Here is a 24,245-nt window from a genome sequence, read left to right on the forward strand (position 1 = left end):
TTTCGTCAATGCTGCTTCCATTTATCATCTTAAAAGTATTTTATTGTATAAAGGTATATAGCAAGTGCTAGTGATCATTAAGAGTGAAAAAGTGCATAAAAAATTATTTCACCAAAATGTTTTCCCCGATTATATTAACGGTATTTGTAAAGTGCTAATAGCGAATAAAAATTTGTTTTTAATAAAGAAATATTTAAAAAAAACGAATTAGAATAACAAAAAATCAGCATGTACAATTAATGTAATTTAATGAAAAATGCATAATTCCGATTTGTTGATACAGTTATGGCACTATAGTCGACAGTTTTCGCTTAGGTAAATTACATGTAAAAAGAATTATTTTTTCTTAAATTATCCAAGAAACATTTCAGGAGGACACACATACGAAGACAGACTGCCGTGTAAACTTTTCTTACTAGTAATTTAAGAAAAATAATTTTCATCCACCCCGCCAGAACTTCTATAGCAAACGTACTATAAGGTTTGAAAAATAAGTAGTACATGTTTTACTATGGATAGCTTTCATCTGTAAGTCTCAAGTTTCTGGATAACACTTTTCTTTTCTGACTTTCAAAAACGATGTTATGTCCCTGCTTTTTATAAAGTCAAGTTCAACTATCATTCAACTCCTGTACATAAGATGTGTTTTCAAATCATTTCCTTCTTACAATCAAACAGTGTTCTCGTTCTTAACACTCTGGTGTTATGTACATGTAGTTATCTTTACCTTATCAAGTCGTGAACTTTGCTGCAGGAAATGGTAACATTTTGAATTATCTTAGACCTCATACATCTACATGCGATATGTTTTTATTTTCCACATCATTTTACATCTTTTCGATCGATGAACAGTTCGATTATAATATTTCTATATATACTCTTCCTAAATGCAGAAATCATTCCTGGAAAAGAAATATCTTTTGTCTTATCCTTATAATGCACGGAAAACATTGGATTCGAGAAAAAGTTTACTTGCGATACTGAATGACGATAACAAATATTTCATAACTTCACAAATTGTAAACAGGTCAAAATAAAACAGACTCTTAAAAACAGATCTAGGAGGACCAGATACCTGGGAAGAGTAAGCATTCCCTATCGATCGGTCACATTTGCTTACTCTGTATGTTCTGTTTGGTATTGTCAAAATACGGCCTTAGATACTAACACCGACGCGAAGGTAAGGCCGGGGTGTGTGTATGGCATGTTTATTTCAGATTTGTGGCAGTGAGCAAACACGCCACATGAATGTCATTAAAAAGTATGAAAAAGATCGCCAAATTTTTTAAAGATGACACACCTATTGTTAGGCCATTTCTTTTTAAAAATACCAAATTTGACCACTGACTTCGTTTTTGTTTTACCAATACAGAGAGGTATGGCAAGCTAGTTTCATTAAAGAATGAGCAAAATATAGTTTTACAGTTGATAAACTAGGTTAATAAACTGTAAACTATAGTTTACGAACCCTTAAGTATAGTTAACGATTCGTTAACTAAAGTTTTCATCCGTAAAACTATATTTAACGGTTGTATAAAACTATAGTTTACGACTGCTTATCTAAGTTTCCCTGTCTCTAATTAAACGTTAACGATAGATTTTGTTGATAAACAGATTCACACCTGTAAACTATCATTTACATTCGTGAACTATACTTAAGAGATATTATATATAGTTTCACAAATCGTGAAACTATATTTATCAGATCAACTAAATTTATATAATAGTGTTGCATTATGCATGTACTATGCCTAAATAGTAGGCAGGGTTTGACACATGGTGCACGAGCCGGAGGCGAGTGCACTATGTGTCAAACCCTGCCTACTATTTAGGCTTGTGACATGACCCGGTGAGTTTTCCTTTGAAGTCAAGCATACTGTAACTGCGATACAGAACACTTTTTGTGGGCGTTTCTTATGCAAATGAGCAGAAACTGTACTGTATCTGCAAAATATCAACGATACAGTACGGTTTATATTTAGCGGTGACGGAAAGCTGTATCCATATACAGACATACCAATCGTTCAATTCGCCATAGAACTGTTAGTATTTACTCAAAAATTGAAGTGAATTAAGAATAAAATTTTACAACGTAAAGGTATTATTGTCGGATTCAAAAATTTTAGAAAGGAGAACGTGGGGAAGTTCACAAATTATTACTTTGACCCCCCCCCCCAAAAAAAAGGAAAATCGTATTCCGTGGGGTTATATTTATAATCAACCAACACCTATGTGCGTCATTTCGTTACTTGTTGACGAATTAAAAAGCGTAGCGTATGTATACAAGATTAGGAAAAAAAAATTATTTACGAAAGCGAAAAAGAAAAAAAACTCAAAGGAGGTGGGATGGGGGCACCAGTGAGTGCTGTATTCCCCTTTTTAGTTACTCTACATTTTAATGAAAACATGATCGTAAAATACCCCCCCCCCCTTCCTTTCATCTGCTTATTTCAATTTGTATATGACGATCGGTGGAGGACATTTCTCTCAGAATCTACGATCTCCCGAAGCATTTTTGTTTCAAAAATATTCCCACATGATTCTTATATATCAAAATGTTTTGCATTAAATCGTAGCTTAAACTGAAAAAAAAATGTCAGCAAGAGCTGCATAGAGAAAAAAAAACACCCTGCGCAATCAAATCTAAATAAAATTTTTGGAGAACAAATTAATTTATGCATCCCTTAAATAATTATTTTAAAATGATAGATACCTGCACGTCCATCTCACTCGGCATTTCAGCTGCGAATGCTTAAAATGGGACACTAAATCAACTTTCTGCAAAATCATCTGATTGGTTGGGAGGTATGTACCCAAATACGCATGTAAATTAGTGAGGTCCTTGGAAAGGTCATGTCACAAGTCATTTAGAATACTCGTTTTACTGTATCAGAGATACAGGGCGGGGCCCGGCTCGAGCTATCGCTCTCGCCTCAAGCCCCGCCCTGTATCTCTGATACAGTAGGAAACTCGTACTCTAAATAATACATAGTACATGCATAATGCAACACTATTGTTATTATTATGCTGACTGTTGTAATTATTTATGCGGCAATCTATTTGACTTTTTCCTGAAAATATCGGTGCTTAAACAGCGCACCTGCAAGAACTAATTCAAAATATTTATGCTAAAATTGTTTGCATGCTTTCTTATTTTGGTTACTAGTACTTTCTCTAAATAAGTCGGGATTTTCTGTCCCAAAGCAACACATCTTTATTTTCTGTTTTGTTCGTAAGCCTTATTTGTTTGCAGACGTCGATTCTCATTGATAATTTTCTTTTACATCCTTCAATCAAGCGTCATATAAAAAAGCGTTTTAAAGACCCTATAAAATCAGTTCATCTAACGATCTGTATGTAATTAGTTTGAAAGTTTGTTGTACACATTAATCTAAAGTTCCTTAGAATAATATAACTGTTTTCAAATAATATTTGTCTATTTTCTCCTTCTTGTGTCAATTGTATAAATTAAGTTTATATATTTAATAAAATTGCCCCAATCAGTGATCGTCTCTATGGCGTAATCGATAAGGCATCGGACTGACAATCTCATGGTCGTGAGTTCGATCCCCGGCATGTGCACGGAAGAATTTTATTCAGTAAATAAAGCCGTGCACTATTTCGGCATAGTATGCTTACGCTATATAAATCCTTAGACCACTATGCGAGAATAGTAGGGTATGGGTTATATAGAGACAAGCTGACAGGAAGCATAATAGTTTACAGTCGCAAATGGTTGTTTTCAGTGTTAATTATACATGTTATAGTTATAATGCTTGTAAAACATCGATTATCGAGTAAACTATAGTTTACAGATGTGAAATATCGATTATCATGTTTAACTGTAGTTTACGGACCGTAAACTATAGATTAAAGTCGATAAACATAGTTTATCAACTGTGAAACTTTGATTAGCTCATTTTTGTGAATTTGGCGTGCCATAAAGCGGGCTAACAGCAGATATGAAACACAGACAGGGAATGCCCCCTTCTTCAAGAGTGATATGTACATGTACGAGTTTTGATATCGGTTATCATATTAGCTATTGTTAACTATTTTTATTACCAGAATCCGTGGGAAGAACATAACATGAATTTCTAGGATTACCTTGTGTGTCTTATTTACACTTTAATTGGGTTAATGACAAACATCCGCACGGGAAAAGAACATTTAGTTACCATTTCCTGTAGCAAAGTACACAGGTGGACAAGGTAAAGATTACAACATAGTCCCAGAGTGTTAATAAAGAGAGCACTCCTAGATTGTCAGAAGGAAATGATTTGAAAACAAGTCTTATGCTGGAACCAATAATAAAATCATTAGCTCATTCCACAAAGTCGAGGTAATTTTGTGCTTAACCTCGGCATTTCAATTTGTTATACGACCATGTGCATGCATATGGCAAATTTAAGAGATCACCATACCTTGACCACTCTTGCAGTATAAGGATGCATCAACCATTAAGGGATATACAATATCATTCGCTTCCTGGAGATGCACTATCTATCCTATTTATGCTAGAGGAAATATGTACAATATGGGAGCAAAGCAAACACAGTCCTCTAAAAACACTGGAGGTTGGATCGGGTACCATTGAGAAGTATTGGCATCCCATGTCGAGCGGACGCAAATATCGTGTGCTCAAGGTCATGATGGGGGAAAAGAAAAAATATCTGTACACAAAATGGTCCAGAAAGAAGTATGAAAAACAGAAATCAGCATTAGACTTAATGATAGATTGTCTTTGCTGACAATGTCATTCAATCGACCAAGGAACTGGCAAAATTACTTTTAACGAGACTGTTGTTATTTTTGTTTGACAATAGCTTGTCCCAATTTAGAAATTGTTCGCACATATAGTAGAACATGCTCTTGCGTGTCTAATGAAGTGATAAACAGAAACCCTACATGTGGGTGATAAGGATACCGTATGTTGCTACATAATACTAAAGGGAAGGTGGCGCTAGATACATGTAAGTTGAAGCCATCACGTTTATCACATAATATAGGTGATCAATCGCGGGTATTTCAAATTTCGAAGATCGACTCCTTACATGTATAAACACGGATTTTTCGTGCAATGAGTGAAATATGCTCATTTTTACGAAGTGGCTTATTATGTTAAAGTTTGTATTGATGGGTGTCTTTTTTTTAATCATTTTCCAGATTCCACTGAAGATATGTCCGTTTGTCAACGTTGCTGATTCAAAGGTACCGACCAAATATGCATGTATAAACAAGCTGATGATGAATTCGCACTCATAGAGAAGGGAGCATTTACTTCAGGAACATTTCATAAACAAATATTTTAAAACTGCTTTCATGGAATATAACAATTTAATTAACAGCTCAAAAGTTTACAGCTAGGTATATAATTATACAAGAAATTATTAAAATTAAAATTATTATTATCAAAGTTAATAATGATTGTCTTCCCTCATTTTCAGTTTCTACTGAAGAGCACCTGTTTCGAAATTTTGAAAGCCTTCAAAGACAATTTATTCCAAAAGGCACCACTGAGGGATAATTGTATTTTCACCAGAATTTTGCAAAGTCCAGAATGCTTGCGAGGTAAGGAGCAAAGGCAAAAAGAATCTAACTACAACTTCACTTACAATCCTGATTCATTTAATTTTGCATGTATGCAGGGACGAAAACTAGCTGCTGATAGCAAGATAATTGAATTCTCTGATTTTTTAGCATGTTTTAATTACATTACACTTTTGGCTCTTAAAGAGAAAATTTGAGAACTGAACATTGCAAGTTTTGACAATTGGAACCAATATCCTACTCTTTCATTTAAAAGGTTTGCAAATACCCTCAAGAAGGAAACGGGGCGTTACAAATGTACTAAATTACGTCCAAAATTTCATGAAGTTCATTAGTCGTGCCAGACCTGCTGCAACACTTAACAAGAGGCGCGCCAGAATTAACATCAATAGTTCCCAAGACCACGCTGCTACCGATTTCACGTCACACATACGCCCACATCTCCAACGGTTGATGGGAAAATTCCGCGGAATTGAGAGAGGGGGCGCTCGCATCGGGAATAACGCTCAAGTGGCCATTTCCAACATACAGGACAGTCTCGGGAAAACTGTATCGGACATTGATGGAACTATTGGAAGACGCCAAAGAAAAACTGATTGAATATATTTGGTAGCTTTATTCTTTAAAAAAAATGTTGTTGTTTTTAAGTTATAATTAGGTCAAAATGAATGCCGCATTAAATCTTTGATTGGGGGGGGGGGGTTTAATTTTGATGATGAATTGATAAATGTGAAAATTGATTAAATACTATCTTCAAAAAAATTTGTAATTTTCATTCGTTTACGTATATGCCATTTTCTGGACCATGGAACGTAAAAACAAACTTTTTTTCATCCGCACATAAAATTTACATTTTATTAGTGCGTTCTTTAATTGCTACAATGTATATATTATTTTCATGTAATTTATATGTAAATAAAGAAGAAAAACTTTCATTCACTTCTGTAGTGAAGAGTATATTAATCTTAATTTTGGACAGAGCCATAAATTTATGATATAGCATCGCCCCCTTCATAAATGGCTCTTTCCTGTAATAGATTAAATGTGCATCATTAGAACTACGCAGTTACCTAGCTTTGGGGCAGTTTCATTTTAAACTTGAGACATTTATACTTTACAATACGAGACAAACAAAATAAAAAAGTATTCATCAACATAAACATTTATTATAGGAAGAAACTGTCCATTTTTCAAGAATGTTGATCTTTCATTTTCGGACTACAATCATTACATCAAAAATCCTAATATTTTTTCTGAGATAAATGTTCATGCATCCAAATTTAAAATCAACCTTGGTAAAATTTTTCAACAGTATGGAACTCAACATGTTTTCATGATTCAGATTTCAGGATTTAGAATACAACCATTATCTAAAAAACAATTGGATTCTTAAATATTACAGAAATACAGAAAAAATGATTCCTGATATATTTGTCCAGAAATCACATGGTAAAAATTTGCATTTGCATGTTTACTTATATATGATAAAGAAAATAGCACTATTCAGATATACTTTACATCTTGTAGCTAGCTCAATACACAGAGTAAAGGAATGACCTTCACCTCATCCAAGTAATCTTGATCAGGGTCAAGCTGCATCATAAGTCATTGTTTAGTACATTAAACTGAAGGGTAAACATTCCTCAGGTATGCTAAAAAAAAATCTCTGGTAAAATTTGACCTAAATAAAAAGATAACAAAAGGGGAGGGGGACATTTATGAGAAAGGAGATGATCTTTGGTACACTTAAATTTGTATTCAGAACAACACAACTACACTATATCAAAAAAAAAACTAAACTAATTTTTACAATGAGTACAAAACATTTGACAAACAATATGAAAAGAGTGGAATTAAGAGCTCAGCATGAAATAAATATTTTAACTTTTCCATCAAAAAACACTGTTGTTGGACACATTTTATGAAAATTAAGACAACCATTTTAATTTATTCATAAATTCAAAAATACAACTACTGGACCTTCATTATTTACCATTCCCTTAAAGAGCATAATGTAATGTGTCTTTTACTTTAATTACATGTTATCTATCACCAGTGATGTAAAAATCTACTGACGATATACTGTACCATTAGTTAATGATTTTGCATTTATTACAAATACTGTTTCATTTATATTCAAAAGTTAAAGATCGAGTTCCATGCTTAAATCAAATCTGATAAAAACGAGATGATATAGCTCTCTATTAGGATGTTGTGCACAGTTCCTCACACTTTTAAAGCTCACATAGTTTTTCACACAAATTATGGTCACATTCTTCTTGTAATAAAATTTTATTGAACTTCAGTACAACAACATAACCACCCAAGATGTATAACATACCTCAATTCAAAGGTACATATCCATAAAAACCATATCTTTAAATTTAAAGTCAATGTTTGAAAAGGGAAGTTCATCAAAAAACAGTACATTGTATGATGTAACATTCGCATGATTCTACCATAGGTAATTACAAATTGAATTAATCAAGCTTTCTTTGAATCTATTAAGTTATTTTCTAATCAATTTCTTCAAAGCAAGTAGTTTTCTCTGCTTATTTACCAAACTCATCTTGGTTTGTCAGAATGCAGCACAAAAAAGATAATGCTGTGAAAAAAAAACATGCCAAACAAAAGCTAGGATAACATATAAAATGAACGAATATTTTTTATCTTTCAAAATAGTAAATTGTTACTATTAAAAGTAAAATTCTTTTACATTAATTGTCGAAGACTTTGAAATTTTGCACTGGGATGAATCTCGTATGAAACTAGATTTCTGAAAGTAACTCTGAAAAATATCGAGCATTTTGGCATGAAAGCAATCAAACAGATGATAAATCGATCCCTTTTAGTTATTGAAAAAAAAATTAAGTTAAACAATCACTTTTAAAATAAATTTTTGCTGCCTCATTACAGTGACATTAATGTGAACTAAAAACCATGCGAGTTCAAAAAGTGTGCAGAGCTGTATACACTGGTGTCATTTTGAACCATGCTCATTTATCAAGTGTTAATGGCAGTATCCCTTTATATTTGCACAGTATTTTTCTTAAAAGAGTATTGTGTTTATACTGGTGACATTGATTTAACCAATAATGTTAATTTATATCAACAGCAGTTGTTGCAGAATTCCTTTATCTTTGTACAGTAGAAATGACTAGTTCTGTTTCAAGCAAGTTCATAAATAGTCTGTCTATTGCACGTACATCACTTTCCAGTACCTTTCTACATCACCTATCCCCTATACAACACAATCGCAGGAACATGTTACAAAGTCGTCTCATGAGGATATACAAAGACATACAGTCTCCCTTGGCCATTATTGGATTTCAGCCAAAGAAAACCACATCATAACCGACTTCCTCCCTCATATTTAAATAAACAGGAGTTTTTAAACTGTTCAGGTTTGATTTTCACTTTAATGCTCGAGCAATCATTATCACCATGCATTCGCATCTTCAAAACGTCCCTCATTTTGTTGGATTTTTTTTTCTCACTCAATCATCATTCCCTAGTTTGCGCCTCCTCTGAATAAACTTTTTGAGGTCCCACTCTTTATGACTCAGCATGTGAGGGCCATTGTAGACACAAAGGTACGTCATGTTGTCTGCATAATCCATATCTGGTAATAGCTGGAACATATTATAGAACCAATTAGAATGGAATTCATTTAGAAGTTGTACATGTAGATAATGGAAAAAGTTCCCATATTCTTTTTGCAGAGGCTATGACAACATTGATAAAAGAATAACGAGTGTTTTATATCAGAATTAGTAGACAAGAACAAAACTGTATGTTCTAATAGTCTACAAGGGTACTGTAAACCAACTATTATAAGAGTCATCTTTTATTCGCCACGTCAGGTTGAAATTCATGTTCACGGCTGCGGAAATATTCTCTACTAAAGCAAAAGAAAGGGTTCACAGCAATAAAAATTCATGAATTAATGTAGGTCGCTACACTCACGGTTATTTCTCGAACACAAATAAAAGTTGGTTTATAGTATCTCTGTGTTTCATGTCCTCTTAAAAAAGACTTTTGGAGAATAAAAGAAATGATACAGTAATACTTCCATACCTTGGGGCTAAGAAGGAAATACTGGGACCTGGACCTCTGGCAGACTGTTTTAACAACCAACTCAAAGACTTTCCTTTCATTAACTGGGTCCATACCCTATTACAGAAAAGTAGATTTAAGATAACAGATAACATTTGTTATATTACATACTTCATGTTTATGTATTCTTTCAAGTTTCATAATATCAAAACCTTCTAGTATAGTTTGCTACTTTTCTTCTATGAAAAAACTGATCCTTTTTTTATTTGGTTTCATTTACTCGCTAATGCCATTAGAAAATTATGACATCTACTTAGTATGCAAGTTACAGTTAATGAACTCCTGATTCAGTGGTATTTTTAAGCAGTTAGAGTAATCTGCCCTTAGATCTTAAATGAAAAGCACATAATATGCAATTCTCCATTTCTCATCAATTCAATCATTCTCAACATTTTTATAGTCCCTGATTCTGCGGAATTTTTATGCATTTAGAGTAACCTGCCCTTAGATCTTTGACAAAATATAATCTACTGTGCAATTCTCAATTTCTAATCAATTCCCTTCTAATGTAAAGATAAATAAATAAGTTATTTTCTTTCATTCGAAACTAAAAATCATAAAAAGGGCTGTATACTGCGGACATACCTGATTGATTTCGTCGACACACCTGAACGGACACTTGGCCAGCTCCTGTAGGGCCAGTAGATACAGGACGGTAGCCACGCTCCTCTCGCCACCACTCTGGTGGTGCATGTTCAGCTCCCTCAGCTGCTCTGCGTCTCGGTATTTCACCTTGATCCTCACCCCATACTTCTCATAATCCTCCTAGAAGGCAAAATACCTGTTATTTTTTCCATACATTAACAAATGAATCAAATATTGCTAGTGGAAGTGGGGAGGGGGGTGAAGTAAATTGAAAACAGAGACTTTAAATACTTGTAGTTAACATGGTTTACAGCATAATTTACATAAAACCATCTGTTAAGGGTCAGACTTGCCACATGCCAAATTCACCCCTTAATTATAAATAGAAATCTTCTTTCAGCTTTCTCCCAATACAACACGTAAATTACACACCTCATTAGCGGGAACACTGAGATCCACCTCCCCAGCACAGTTCATACAGGAGAAGAAGTATCCGAAGTTCTCGTTGATTTTTTCCATCAGTTCTCGCAGCGGCTCCAGCCACTGTCTCTTGATCTCCTCGATCCTCTCCTGATGGCCGCTAATTTCTCTTTCACGATTTTCTATCTCTGTTTCTAATTGGTTGATCTCAGTCTTGCGGGTGCGGTATTCTTGCACAACCTAGAGGACAACAGAGAAGGAATATTTTACACTTACTGTCATTAGTAACTGTAAACAAACTTTTCATTACTTAAAGTAAACTCTGTTATAACGAAGTCACTGGGACCTGTGAAATTATTTCGCTATAGCCATAATTCCTTACATCCGTTTCATAGTTGGGGATCCAAGAAAACTTCACTATGTCTGTGAATTCAAAATATCAATGTTCATACTAAACAAGTTTTACTGTACTGTAAAGAAACTTTTCATTAGTTACTGTTAACAAATTTTTAATCATGTGCTAAAAATATCTGTGAGTGAGTTTTACGACTTATGTTATCTTATGAATATCAATTGCTTGTTGTACTTGTTGTCCTATGTACTGTACCTTCAGCTTCTTAATAACAGACTTACTCTTTCATCAGTTTGATACAGTGAGTCTGCCCTGGCCTCTTGTAAGTGTATCTCCTCATCAATCTCTTCCACTGTATTACCAATTACGTTCTTAAATAACTGCAAAAAAAAATACATCATAAAACACAATGGTTAATCACCAGCTATCATCAGCATTTTGATTCCAACTTATAGCATTAATTTAATTAATTTTTCCCCCTTGAATTTCAGGGAGTCAATTGCTTAATTACTGCAATATAAGATTCTTTAATCTATCACATTCTATCTGTAACTCCTGTACCAAGTGTACTGGAGATTCACTTATCATCATGACAGAGATTTCAGAGTTGTCCCTCTTTGAAAACAATTTACCACTCACAAAATCAATGACAGATGTATTTAGTGACCTTTAGAACAAAGGTTTGTTTACATTACATTATACTCTGAGGGTAGATAAATTACAAATAACTTCAAAATAAGGCATAAACAAGTTTTATATAATGAAAAGATTTTGACAAACACCATGCCATATATTCTCTGATCATCATGATCATAGCAGTCAGATTCAAAATATTTTTCTTTTACCGAAATAAAATTAATTTCAATTTTTAATATTATGGTCAAAATGAACAGCTGTAGATGATATGACTGAATGGGTCTTGTCATTCCTAAGTCTGTATGTACTAACCGCCCTGATTTCCTGAGATAACTCCTCATTATCCGCTGTCCCTGTGGCTTTCTTGGCAATAGATAACAATCTTTTGGCCTTGTCTTTAATTTCTCTCACTCTCTCTTTAGCTTCCTCAAACTCCCTCTGTGAATTAAAATCTTACCAATTACTTCACAAAAGGCAGTTTAATCAGTCTCATTTAGTAAATATTACAGCAGGCAATTGGATAAGTCACAAAACTCCAAACCCCTTTACAATTTTTTAAAAAAATATTTATTGTGTGTGCACAATTTTAAAATGCTTCTTAAATAATTATGGGGCAATTTTGAATGATAGAATATATCTGCCCCCTTTTGTCCCTTAAAAATAAGAAAAGAAATTCTTTAGAATCCAATAGTCAGATTTCATCAGGCATGCCGCAAACTTGTCAATGGTTTAGGGACAGAGGTTACAATAAATGCTCAGAATTAATAACTGTCTTTAAATATCTTACCTCCAAGTCTTGTAAGGAATGGGACTGTTCTCTCTTGGCATCCTCCAAGCTCTGAAGGTCTCGTACAATGGAAGCATGCTTCAGACTTAACCGAACTTTATTTATACTGAGACTTAAACATTCCTGAAAACAAACACACGAAAATCTTTTATAAAGTTGACCTAAATTATAATTTTTTTCATATATATGAATGTTGCTCTTTTTCTGGTATACAAATGTTTAAAATGTATTTTAAACTATATTTTCAAATTCACTGTAATTTTCATATTTGTTAAGCTGTAATATTGTTAAATTTTTCATATTTTTTTAGGGCTTCAATATTTGTAGATTTCAGAGATAACCTTTATCTAGTATAAATTAAAAACCTAATGTAAGATCTTCAATAATGAGGCACACATTCTGCAAGTTTAATTTCTGATGAACTGTATATATCAATCTTTTCTGGCTATCTATTTTCTCATACTATTCATTAATAACTTTGTGTGGATAAATATTAAACTTCAGTCAAAGTTATGACACACCATCAGGTATAATCAATGTTTGTACCATGCATGAGATTCTAATGATTCTCATTTATACAAAATTATAGCCCTGACAAGAATTTTTTTTCTGCCAGTGACCTTGAACTTGCCAGAATGACCTTGTAAACAAAACTTGTACCTAGTATGAATCTCCAAAGATTCTTGATTACAGACTTAGAGCCTAAACAAGAATTTGAAATGTTTTAGCTTAGTGACCTTGAACTTGCATCAATAACCTTGAGTCAAGGTCATGAAATCCCCTTACACTACTGGACGAAAAAAGTGCTGAGAATCCCAAATTTTACTGATAAAGTTTGATAATTACTGATAATGTGCTGTTGTTGCTGATAATTACTGATATTTACTGTTATTATTACTGTTGTTGCTGATATTTTTTGTTGTTTCTGATAAATACTGATAATTACTGTTGCCTTTTACTGTTGAGTCTGATAAATACTGATAAATACTGTTGAGGTTCTGTCGTTGCTGAGAATTGCTGATAATTACTGTTGAGGTACTGTCGATGCTGAGATTTACTGATAATTACTGTGGTCATTGTTTTTAACCTGGTAATTGGTTTAAAATAAAACAACGGGCTATAAAAACCTTCAATTATTACTTTCTTTTACTTGAATTATCATGGCAAAATTTTCATATTTTTTTTAAATGTTCTGCTTATGGCAAAATTACATGACTGTATGTATGTATGCTGATCTCAATTTCTACATTACGTTAACTTTGTGAAAATTTTGACAATAATCAAATGAATTATTAATAGAATGAATATATAGAAATAGAATTAATAAAAAAAATTAACGGCAGAAAAAAATGGAATTTTACTTTTGCATAAGATCTTATTGAAAAATAAACTGTAAATAAAAGAAAATTATGCTATCTTAAAAAAGATACATCGCCGCCTTTCCCGACGCCAAAAAATTATGTAGAGAGATCGGTGATCTTTTTTTTTCAATAATAAGAAAAAAGTTCGTAATGGATGGGAAAAAAATCGGGATAAAAAAAGTTTCCTGCAGGTTAGAAAAGTTGGATTTGTTCCGTTTTCAATTGGTCAACTGGTCGAGTTTGGACAACATTTTGTTTTTGAAGGCCTTTTTTTCTCGAAAACAATTATATTTATCTTGTTAAATGTTCAGTTTTCTGGTCTCTTTTTGTCGAAATATTTGAAAAATTTGCTTGGAAATTAGAAATTTTATCCCTTTAAAAAGTAACTAAGAGGTGAAAACAGTTTTGAATAAATTATGTTCAATCTGTGGGCACTGATTTTAATTAATAATTTATTTATTTATTCATTTATTTTAATGTTATGTAGACGTTTGTAGATCGTCCAAGAATTAAACTACTCCACATGTACATATGTACAAGTACACGCTGTATGCATGTGCAACCGGCAAATGGGGCGAGCTGATTAAAAATTAGAGGTTAAGAATCCCTAGTACAAAGGAACATGTATTTAGTTTGTCTTAAAATTTAAATATAAAATCATTTTTTATTTAATCAGTTTTGAAATCTCATTGATTTTTTTTATTTGATTTTATGGAATGGGAAATAAGAAATGAAATGAGACTTAATGTAATATGCTACTATTAGTATATGATCAAATTAATCGATTTTAATTTTGCATGGTAAAAAGTTGAAAGGAAAACACCATTATATTGATTTCAATTGATCAGAAATCGGTGATCGACCTGTGATTTGGCTGTATTGTGTACATGTCTTCAGCCCCGGGGTAGAACGGGGTACAACTTGTATATTCCATGCAAATTGTAGTGGTCAGCGTAACAATGGGCACTAATTACCTATTGTTCTTCGTCTGCGGCTACCGGTGTTATCAATAAACAAACTACCTACACTTTACATGTACTCGCTACTTTGGAACAATCTTAAAGTTTATGGTCGCGCGAAAAAAAAAATCCGTAATATTGAATTTGATGACGAATAAAATTGATAGAAAAAATATTTAGAATAGAACACTTTGGTACTTTAATGAAAAAAAAGAAGATATATACATGTACATCATGTACGTTGTACAGACTTATTTTCATTATTATTTCAATTCTCAAAGATCTATCTTCTTCAGTATTTAATTTCATTTTTTAGTTTTACGCATATTTCTTCAATCAATCAATCATTTAAATTTGAATCTTTTTACCATTTTACTTAAGTATACATAGACCACAAAAACATATAAAATGTATGTGATTTTATACATAACAGTAGGTCTAAAAGGCATGCGTGAATAAGAAACTAGATAAAAAAAATTTCGTTGGTTGCTATAAATGCGAAGTAAGGGAATTTAGGCCGGGGAGTATTTTCAATTCTGAATCTCTGCTAACGATTGTTTTGGACCGGTAAATACGTAGACGAGAAATTGACTTCACTTTTTAATAAAAAAAAAAGTGTGCAAAATATACAATCATATAGATATAAAGAGAAAGATTGTTTAGTGAAGCACTTTTTTAAATTAATATAAGCATGAATTGTTCCCAATTGAGATGCAGGGAAACTCAACTTCGCTTAATCCGAGAAAACAAATCTCTAAATTTATGGATTTTGAATGTCAGAAACATGCATGACGTTGTGTATCGCACTCATGAATAAATGTTATAATTACTTCAGTTCTGAAATGTGTATGGTTCATTGCAATTGATTCTCTAAAAAAAATTTATTCATGCATATAAAAAAATCGATAAGTATATTATCATAACTTGCATGACTTTTAAAACACACAACTAAAGAACAGACCTTGCCCTATAGGCTATCACTTAATTGTAAACAGTATTTCACCCCCTCCTTTTTTGTGCTACAATCAAGTAAAATCATATAAATAAGCACCAAGTCTGTACTGTTCGTTTATACAAAGGTCTCGGAGAAAAATGGAATTAAAAAATAATTATAATCACTGCACAAAATTCTAATTTTACAAAAACGCAAGCCGTAACGATATCCCTATGTCAGAATGTACTAATAATTGACCCGATTCTAAAACGAAAGTAGAACTTTTACACGTGGTTGACATGTATGTTCAATAACAACAAGCACAAAGTTTGCATTAATGGAAAAAGTTTATTCAAGTTATGATTTATTTTATTTAGTTTTTTAATTGACTGACCGCATATAACATGTTTAAGGAGTGGCGCATAATATTAGAAGCCATATGCCCATAGACTTAAAACTGTATACAATAAAAAAAGAATTAGCCTAAAGAAAGACGTATATTTCATTGACTGAAAATCACTCTGCATAAGATTTATGTCATGTAGTGTACAATCCTTAAGCCTTAACAAATAATTTAAAAGAGATTGAGAGAGAGAGAAAGCTAGAAAGCGACATGATATAAAATTCGCAGGGAGGACATCGGAGAACTAGAGCGCGCTGTCTACATAATCTATAAAAAAAAAATAATTGAAGATGCTTCAATTTAATTATTTAACCCTGTCACATTCTTCTATAAAATAACAAAGTGTACGCTTCAAGACTAGATTTTATGAAAAATATTTAATACTGTCTTGTTAAAATGAGAGCTTAATTTAAAAGTAATTGGAAAAGGGGGGTGTTTTCAACTTAATGTGCTCATGCATTTTCAGTTCTCCACATGGTAAAATAAATTGATATTTAAAACCATTGACTGTATTGAAGTATTAAAGAAATCCACAAAAAGCTTTTGATGACAGTACACATACATGTGAGAAAAAATATGAGATGAGATTTTTTTGAACAAAAATTAAACTTTTTAAAAAAGTACTTGGGAAGAAAAACCACTGCAAATACAACAGAATAATTTTCCTCAGATAATGTCATCTACGTGTAAGGAGAAATTTAAAGAAAAAAACATAAACATTTATGAAAGCTTATGTTAACATTATGGTCAAAAATTATTAAAATGAAATTAATATATGAAAACTGAAAACAAATTAATAAAATGTGACTTTTTTATTTAGAATAATTTATTTTGTAATTGACTGTAATGAATTTGTTAAAATAACTTTTTTAAAAAAAAAAACAAATAATCATTTCTCAGGCTATTTTAATCCATTCCCAGGTTAAAAACAATGACCACAGTAATTATCAGTAAATCTCAGCATCGACAGTACCTCAACAGTAATTATCAGCAATTCTCAGCAGCGACAGTACCTCAACAGTATTTATCAGACTCCACAGTAAAAGACGACTGTAGTCACAGTAATTATCAGTATTTATCAGCTACAACTAAAATTATCAGCAACACCAGTAATAATAACAGTAAATATCAGTAATTATCAGCAAGAACAGCACCGTATCAGTAATTATCAGACATTATCAGTAAAATTTGGGATTCTCAGCACTTTTTTCGTCCAGTAGTGTTAGCTCATACACATTCGCTTAACAATACAAAGTAATATCCAAGACTTCACTGCATGAACAAATAGATAAACAAAGTGATTCCAATAAATTCTGCAAACTTTGTTTGCAGGGGGGTATAATAAATACTCAGCTGACTGTCACTAATGATAACAAAATACAGTTTGTATATATCTATTTCAAGCTCATAATAAACTACTGATGATTACAAAGACTGGTAACAACATTCAATTTACACTTCTTTACATAAGCAGTTTGTCTGGAAAACAGTACAAGTCTGTGTTACTTTGTTTCTTTGTTGAATGTACCAGTATAGAGAATTTTTCATTCATATTGAGACCAACTTTTTATTATATAGGGCTGTACATTTAGACTTGTCCGTAGCTTTAAGGGCCTTTGAGGAATGAGGGATCTTTGCTGTGTCAACATCTACCACTTCACCAGAACTTGGTTTCATTCAAAGATCTCCATGTACAGCAGTGGGATTGTGGCCCGCAACATAAAGATCTAATTCTTACTCTGTGACTCTAGAGCAAATGCTAAAACCACTTCATATAACACAAGCGATAATGCCTAAGAGAAGGCTACCTGTTACTATGCATGGAAAGTAGAACCAAACAAAAATTTACTTTGATCTTTCAAAAGTTGAAATAGGTATATTAAATCTTTATATTTAAGCTTTGTATGAGAAGTAAAAGCTACTAACAATATATAATAGAAGAAAGGAAGAGCATCACCTCTCGTGAACGAAACACAAGAGGGCTCCAAAGAACAAGCTTCTGGGCCTCTATTTACATTATACATGTGGGACAGTGAATGTGGGACTCTTCCCTGCCAGGCTGTGGGGCAGAGACAAAGTGGTCCCTAACAGTCTGTCTGCCTCAACCAGTGACACAAGCTTAACACAACTTAGTGGAGTAGTTATTCCTTCAATTTCTTGAGACAATGTGATCCCTAAGTGTCAGTCTGCCTTAACCAATGACACAACACAAATTAAGGATGTCCAATTTCTTCAGACAAATTGATCCCTATGCACCTGTCTGCCTCAACTGGACAGACAACTTACAGTTAATAGTGTTTCTTTAATTTTTTATGGTTATAGTGGTCCTTAATGCATCTGTCTGCCACACCTGGGGATGGAGGCACAACCTACCTTTGTGTTATCCTTCATTTTCTGCAGACAGACACACATTTTAACGTTCAACTCCTTCTTTTTCCTGTCTGTGGCCTCTTTCTCAGCATCCAAGTCTATTGCCTCAGCCTCCTCATTTTGTATTCTACAGAAAGTTAATTATAATACAAAATGATGGGAAATTCAATATGTGGTTTTAATTAATAACTATTATATTTATTCATAAAGTTATGTAAAGATAATTTTTGTTCATGAAATGAGGAGGAGGGGTGTAAGTTCTCTGCTTTAATGCATTACTTTAAGAGCATAGAGGTAGTCTTAATGTACCCTGATCATTCACTACTGTAACAGGAAATTGCAAGAGGTTTAAGAAGATAAAAAAACATGACAATCGGTGTTCCTCTGAAGGCTCGTACCTTGCACACTAACCTTGGTGATTCAGTCATGTGATCTTATTTGAATTTCATTCAAATGTTATACATTTGAAATCAGAGTTAATTTGTGGCATGCCCAAAACTATATTCTTGCTTTCAAAAACTACTAATATAAGGTTGTTACAGAGCGAAAAATTTTGCCTTTCTCAATTCAGACCAAACCATTAAAGTACCAACTAAAAAATTTTTTTTAGCAAGATGGATGATTGGTCTCTGGATTTTCAAAGCACAGTGTCAAAAATATCATCCAGATCCAAACACATTGAAAGCTGCAGCAGACTGTGCAGCAGATAGACAAGCTACGCAATCACAAGACATTAAAGCAACTTACTACATGTATAAATGCATTATATTTGGTGCGTTCAATTTTGGCAGAAATTGATTTTCACACTTAGTCTAGCTAGCATAGATTTTCATATATTCTTATTTATGAGTATATGTGCTAGACAATTAGTGTTGTACTTGAATTAGCGGAAGCTTCTTTCCACAAAAGGTGCTAAAGAGAATACACAGCCGTTTACAGTATGTTGGAATAGAGCCATAGAGAAAAAGAAGCTGTGTTTGTTATCTAAAAAATATTCCTAAATCTGTGCTAATTGTGAAGACTGGATAAGCTTGGTACAGGTATAATGATAGCCAGTGAAGTAGTTCTCCAATTAAAATGACCTGTTCATTCATATCTTCCTACTGGTCAGGGTGATTGATTGACCCAAAATTTAATTTGTCTTCATTTTTTATCAAAATGTTGGTTTATAATAACATTTCTGATACTCTGGTGACCTAACTTTTACAGCAAAACTCTTTATAAATGATATGACATTCCAACTGAAAGATTCTTTGAAATACCTGTACATTAGATATGAGCCTGTTCATTAGATATGAGTCAATGTTTTATTCTCTTCACCTTTGTTTCTTGGAGTCAATCTGAGATTGTAGCCTTTTCTTCTTGTCCTTTAACAGGGATAGATTTTTCTGGAAAGGAAATATTTTTTATATGTATACTGTACATGTAAGTTTAAAACAAAAATTTCAGAAAAAGAAGCTAATTAACTTCTTTAAAATAAGGCTCTAAAACCTAATCAGCCACTGCTAATTAACCCTGCTTTATATCCCACCTTCTGTTCTCGGAGTTTATTCATCTTGGTGTCCAGCTCCTGTGATTCCTGCTGTAACCTTGTGTAGGCAGCCTCCTTCTCTCTCCTCTGTTCTTGACAACTCTGCAATACAAGATCTTAATTAAAGAAATGATTAATATGCATAATTAAAATCTCGTTTTATTTTATGATTGGTGATGATTATTTCATCATTATAGCGGCTGCTTCTCAATTCACAAATCTGGTGCAAGGCACCAAATACAGTCAAATCTCATTATCTCAAATTAAAGTAGAAAGGACTAAGAAAAAAATTTCTGAGATATCCAAGGATTTCAGATATTAGAGGTAAAATATTTTTTAAATTATATGTTTGGGACTTACAAGTCACTTCTACATATCCATGGTTTTCAAGATGTCAGATTTTTTAGATACTGTATAGGGGATTAATTTCACGGGTTGTAATTTTCACGGTTTTCTCTCATCGGACATGATCGCGGTTTCTTGAATTCGCGGAATTCTTATGTTATAGAAGTTACCTCCCTTGTCTATCATGGTCTATATACGTTTAATCCATAGCTATATATAAACGACATTCATCATTGTTATGTCTTTATTTCACAAACAACAGAGTTGGTTAATATAAAATAGTTAGATTTAATAAATAATTGACGATTAATTAAAACAGGTGCAATTATCAAAAGTCCTTGACTATAAACGTCAAATAACTTTCTATTACGATGAGTGCATGTACACCCCAAGATCTTCAAAATATCGCGGCGAAATACCACTGGACGGTAATAAATGTGTAAATGTAGGTCGATGAAATAATATCCTTTCACATCTTCAGTAAGTTCGATAGTTATTTGAATGACTTTTTCAAATCAAAATGTCGATAAAAACTATAATATGCATGATAATGCAGGTAATGCACACACCGTGCGTGGTAACATAAGTTACGCACGGATAATCAAAACTCATGTCTTGCGTGTATTGATTGATGAAAAATTAGCGTTAGTTATTTAAAAAAGTCTTTTAACAAATACAGGTTATTATCTGTTGACTTGAATTAATGTAAAGCGTGCCAATTAAAATAATTGAATGACAAGTACTACTCGTAATTACTGAAATGACCATGTTCTGTTGTACATGTATTTAAACCTATCGTAGTTTCTTCTCAAATTTCCAAATAAAACATGGATGAAGATATTGAAAAATTATTCACTGTTTCTTGAATTCACGGATTTATTATCACCGTGAATATAGCGAATATTAACACCGCGAGTTATTTTCCCCCTATACAGTATCAAATTTTAACTGTAGTTGAGAGCATTAATAAAGGATTGGAAAAGCAGGAAACCCGTTGTTTTGGCATCTACAGAATCTCATCCATTTCTCATATGAATAGCCTCATTACTTTGTTAGAATTTAAATACAGTAATCTCACTGCCAAAGTCTTACTTTGATATACAGTTGAACTTTGATATCTTGAACTACAATATCTCGAATACCATGGATACGTTGAAGTGATTAGGAAGTCCCAACTACATATTCCTGTAGTATTTTACTCTTGATATCTGGAATCCAAGGATATCTCAAAGTTTTTTTATCAGCCATATCGGCTTCGAGATTTTGTAGTTTGACTATACCTATAATCTTGTTTTGACACTTACCATGATCTCATTGTTGAGTTCTTTTTGACACTTACCCTGATCTTATTGTTGTGTTCTTTTTGACACTTACCCTGATCTTATTGTTGAGTTCTTTTGACACTTACCCTGATCTCATTGTTGAGTTCTTTTTGACACTTACCCTGATCTTATTGTTGAGTTCTTTTGACACTTACCCTGATCTCATTGTTGAGTTCTTTTTGAAACTTACCCTGATCTCATTTTTTTTTGTTGAGTTTCTACTTTATGACACTTACCCTGATCTCATTGTTGAGTTTCTACTTTATGACACTTACCCTGATCTCATTGTTGAGTTTTTAGTTTTTGACACTTACCCTGATCTCGTTGATGAGTTCATTTTGACACTTACCCTGATCTCATTGCTGAGTTTCTACTTTATGACACTTACCCTGATCTCATTCAGGGCTCTCGATTCTCTAAAATTGGGGCCGTTCAACGGCCCCGTTCCCAATGCAAAAAAGGTACCTTTTTTCCCAAAAGAAAGGTGTAAATTTCCCAATTTCCATCCAGAGTAAAATATTAATTAAAAAATAAAAGTCCATCAAACCTAATCGCAAAAAACACATTTGCACTGTACTATTATCTTATTAGTTCGCGCCAAATGCATTCGTAAACTGGTTCGGGGAACCAGGTTATTGTTTTTACAAAAATGTATACAACTAATAGATGAGTGCAGAGTATCTTGTTATGTAGTTTCGACAAAAACCAGCATTTTGGTTTCAGAAATAGACATTTCATTTAAACATTAGTAAGCTACACCTAGAAACATACCCACGCTTGGCATGTTCAGTCTCGCGCTTTATTGGTAAGCAAAGTTGCCCATGTGATCGAGGAAATTCGGGACTATGTGACTAGCGTCTGTCACGCAGTAAGACATATAACCGCAATATCAACACTCAAAGATAGTAATGACAAAGCTAATGTACTTTCATAAATAGCCTACATACCCATGTTTGTTCTGTTTAACTGTATATTCAAACCAGAGTTAGCATTGATGATAAAATGCTAGAAAAGCAAAATTTGAGGATTTTTTTAAATGAATTTGTGTTATCCAACTTTTCCCAAAATGACGATAATTTTCCCAATTTCAACGGCCCCGGCCCCAGTCCCAAAAAGTGGTGTGAGAGCCCTGTCATTGTTGAGTTTTTAGTTTTTGACACTTACCCTGATCTCATTGTTGAGTTTCTACTTTATGACACTTACCCTGATCTCATTTTTGAGTTCTTTTTGACACTTACCCTGATCTCATTGTTGAGTTCTTTTTGACACTTACCCTGATCTCATTGTTGAGTTCTTTTTGACACTTACCCTGATCTCGTTGTTGAGTTCCTGGATTCTGGAGGCGTCCACTGAAGCAGACATCCACTGGGGGTCCCTGTTCAAGTCAAATCATAGTCCAATTACTATGCATACAGTGTCATTAATTAAAGAAAGATAAAAGTTTTTTGGCCTTTAATGTGTTTAAATGTTAAATTAGTAACAATATTTTTCATACTTTTGAAACACCATACTTCATTAAAAACTAGAACTGTCCAATAGGGACAAATACCCCCCGCTGGGTTTTTCAGAGAAGGTGCCAATTCAAAAATACTTTATGGATCTAGAGGTGTTCACAATTTACTTACAAAAATTTGCAGTGAAATATAATTGCTCATCATGTTTCTTTATGAATGAAACAAAGGTGCAACCAAATGAAACATCAATACTAATACATTGTAATTCCACTGTAACATTTTTTTTATTTTTTCATTTCATTTTTTTTTTATTTCTGCATTAAAAAAATATATTGCAATTATGTGTTATGTCACTCTGCAAACTGATTGTTTAAAAAAAACATAATACAAAATCAAATTAATCTTGATATATCAATTTGAAATGCATTTTGAAAATAAAGAGCTGGTCATCCAGTAATGAAGTGCTTTGACAGACAATAAATTACAATTAAGAGAATAAGAGAAGAGAGATCTTTAATTCTTGTGCCTTATTCCCTGGAGATTAGATAACACACACGCTTGATAAGAGCTATGCCTTAACAACTTCCAACACCAAACTCATTAATTTATCTTTAACTGGATGCATGTCCAGTCATTATTCCCAAGAGACAAATGAAATTACATTATCTTCTGTGCAATGTAAAAACTGTTTTTAACACTTGATGATGTTTCTTTTTTTAAAGTTTTTATGAGTAGTTTTAATCTGTAGTATTTTTGAACAGATATTCTAGATTCTATATCTCAAACCCTATACATGAGCCCAAAATGAACAAGTCAATTAAAATAAAAAATAAAACCTGTAAAATGCAAAAAAATTAACAAAAAGATTTGAAAATTCCAGGTGCACACCTTCATCTGGTGAATAATAAGTGTACAAATTTTCAGATTAATCCTTGCAATAGTTTCTGAGAAACGGTCCGGACAAAACCACAAAATAAAAATGAAAAAACACCTGTAAAATTCAAAATAATAATCGAATCACGATGAAAATTTCAGGTGCATAACTTCATATGGTGAATAATATGTGTACAAATTTTCAGACAAATCCTTCCAATAGTTTCTGAGTAATGGTCCGGACAAA

General features: G+C 32.8%; 1 protein-coding gene across 1 annotated transcript in view; it reads right to left on the reverse strand.

The window, feature by feature from the left end:
- Positions 1–6,696: 6,696 nt before the first annotated feature.
- LOC134255660 (structural maintenance of chromosomes protein 5-like) overlaps positions 6,697–24,245 on the reverse strand; it is a 41,296-nt gene continuing 23,747 nt past the window's right edge. The window contains exons 15-25 of the mRNA XM_062738183.1: positions 22,980–23,046; positions 20,005–20,106; positions 19,794–19,861; positions 18,477–18,600; positions 12,447–12,569; positions 11,972–12,097; positions 11,305–11,403; positions 10,684–10,911; positions 10,252–10,431; positions 9,628–9,723; positions 6,697–9,182 (exon numbers count right to left, since the gene is read on the reverse strand). Of these exons, the coding sequence (XP_062594167.1) occupies positions 9,048–9,182; positions 9,628–9,723; positions 10,252–10,431; positions 10,684–10,911; positions 11,305–11,403; positions 11,972–12,097; positions 12,447–12,569; positions 18,477–18,600; positions 19,794–19,861; positions 20,005–20,106; positions 22,980–23,046 (1,348 nt within the window). The 3' untranslated portion in view covers positions 6,697–9,047. The remainder of the gene's footprint in view (positions 9,183–9,627; positions 9,724–10,251; positions 10,432–10,683; positions 10,912–11,304; positions 11,404–11,971; positions 12,098–12,446; positions 12,570–18,476; positions 18,601–19,793; positions 19,862–20,004; positions 20,107–22,979; positions 23,047–24,245) is intronic.

This window comes from Saccostrea cucullata, unplaced genomic scaffold (genome assembly GCF_032062105.1).
Source record: "Saccostrea cucullata isolate Sc308-1 unplaced genomic scaffold, CSIRO_AGI_Scuc_v1 ctg5290, whole genome shotgun sequence".
In the NCBI taxonomy this organism is placed as follows: domain Eukaryota; kingdom Metazoa; phylum Mollusca; class Bivalvia; order Ostreida; family Ostreidae; genus Saccostrea; species Saccostrea cuccullata.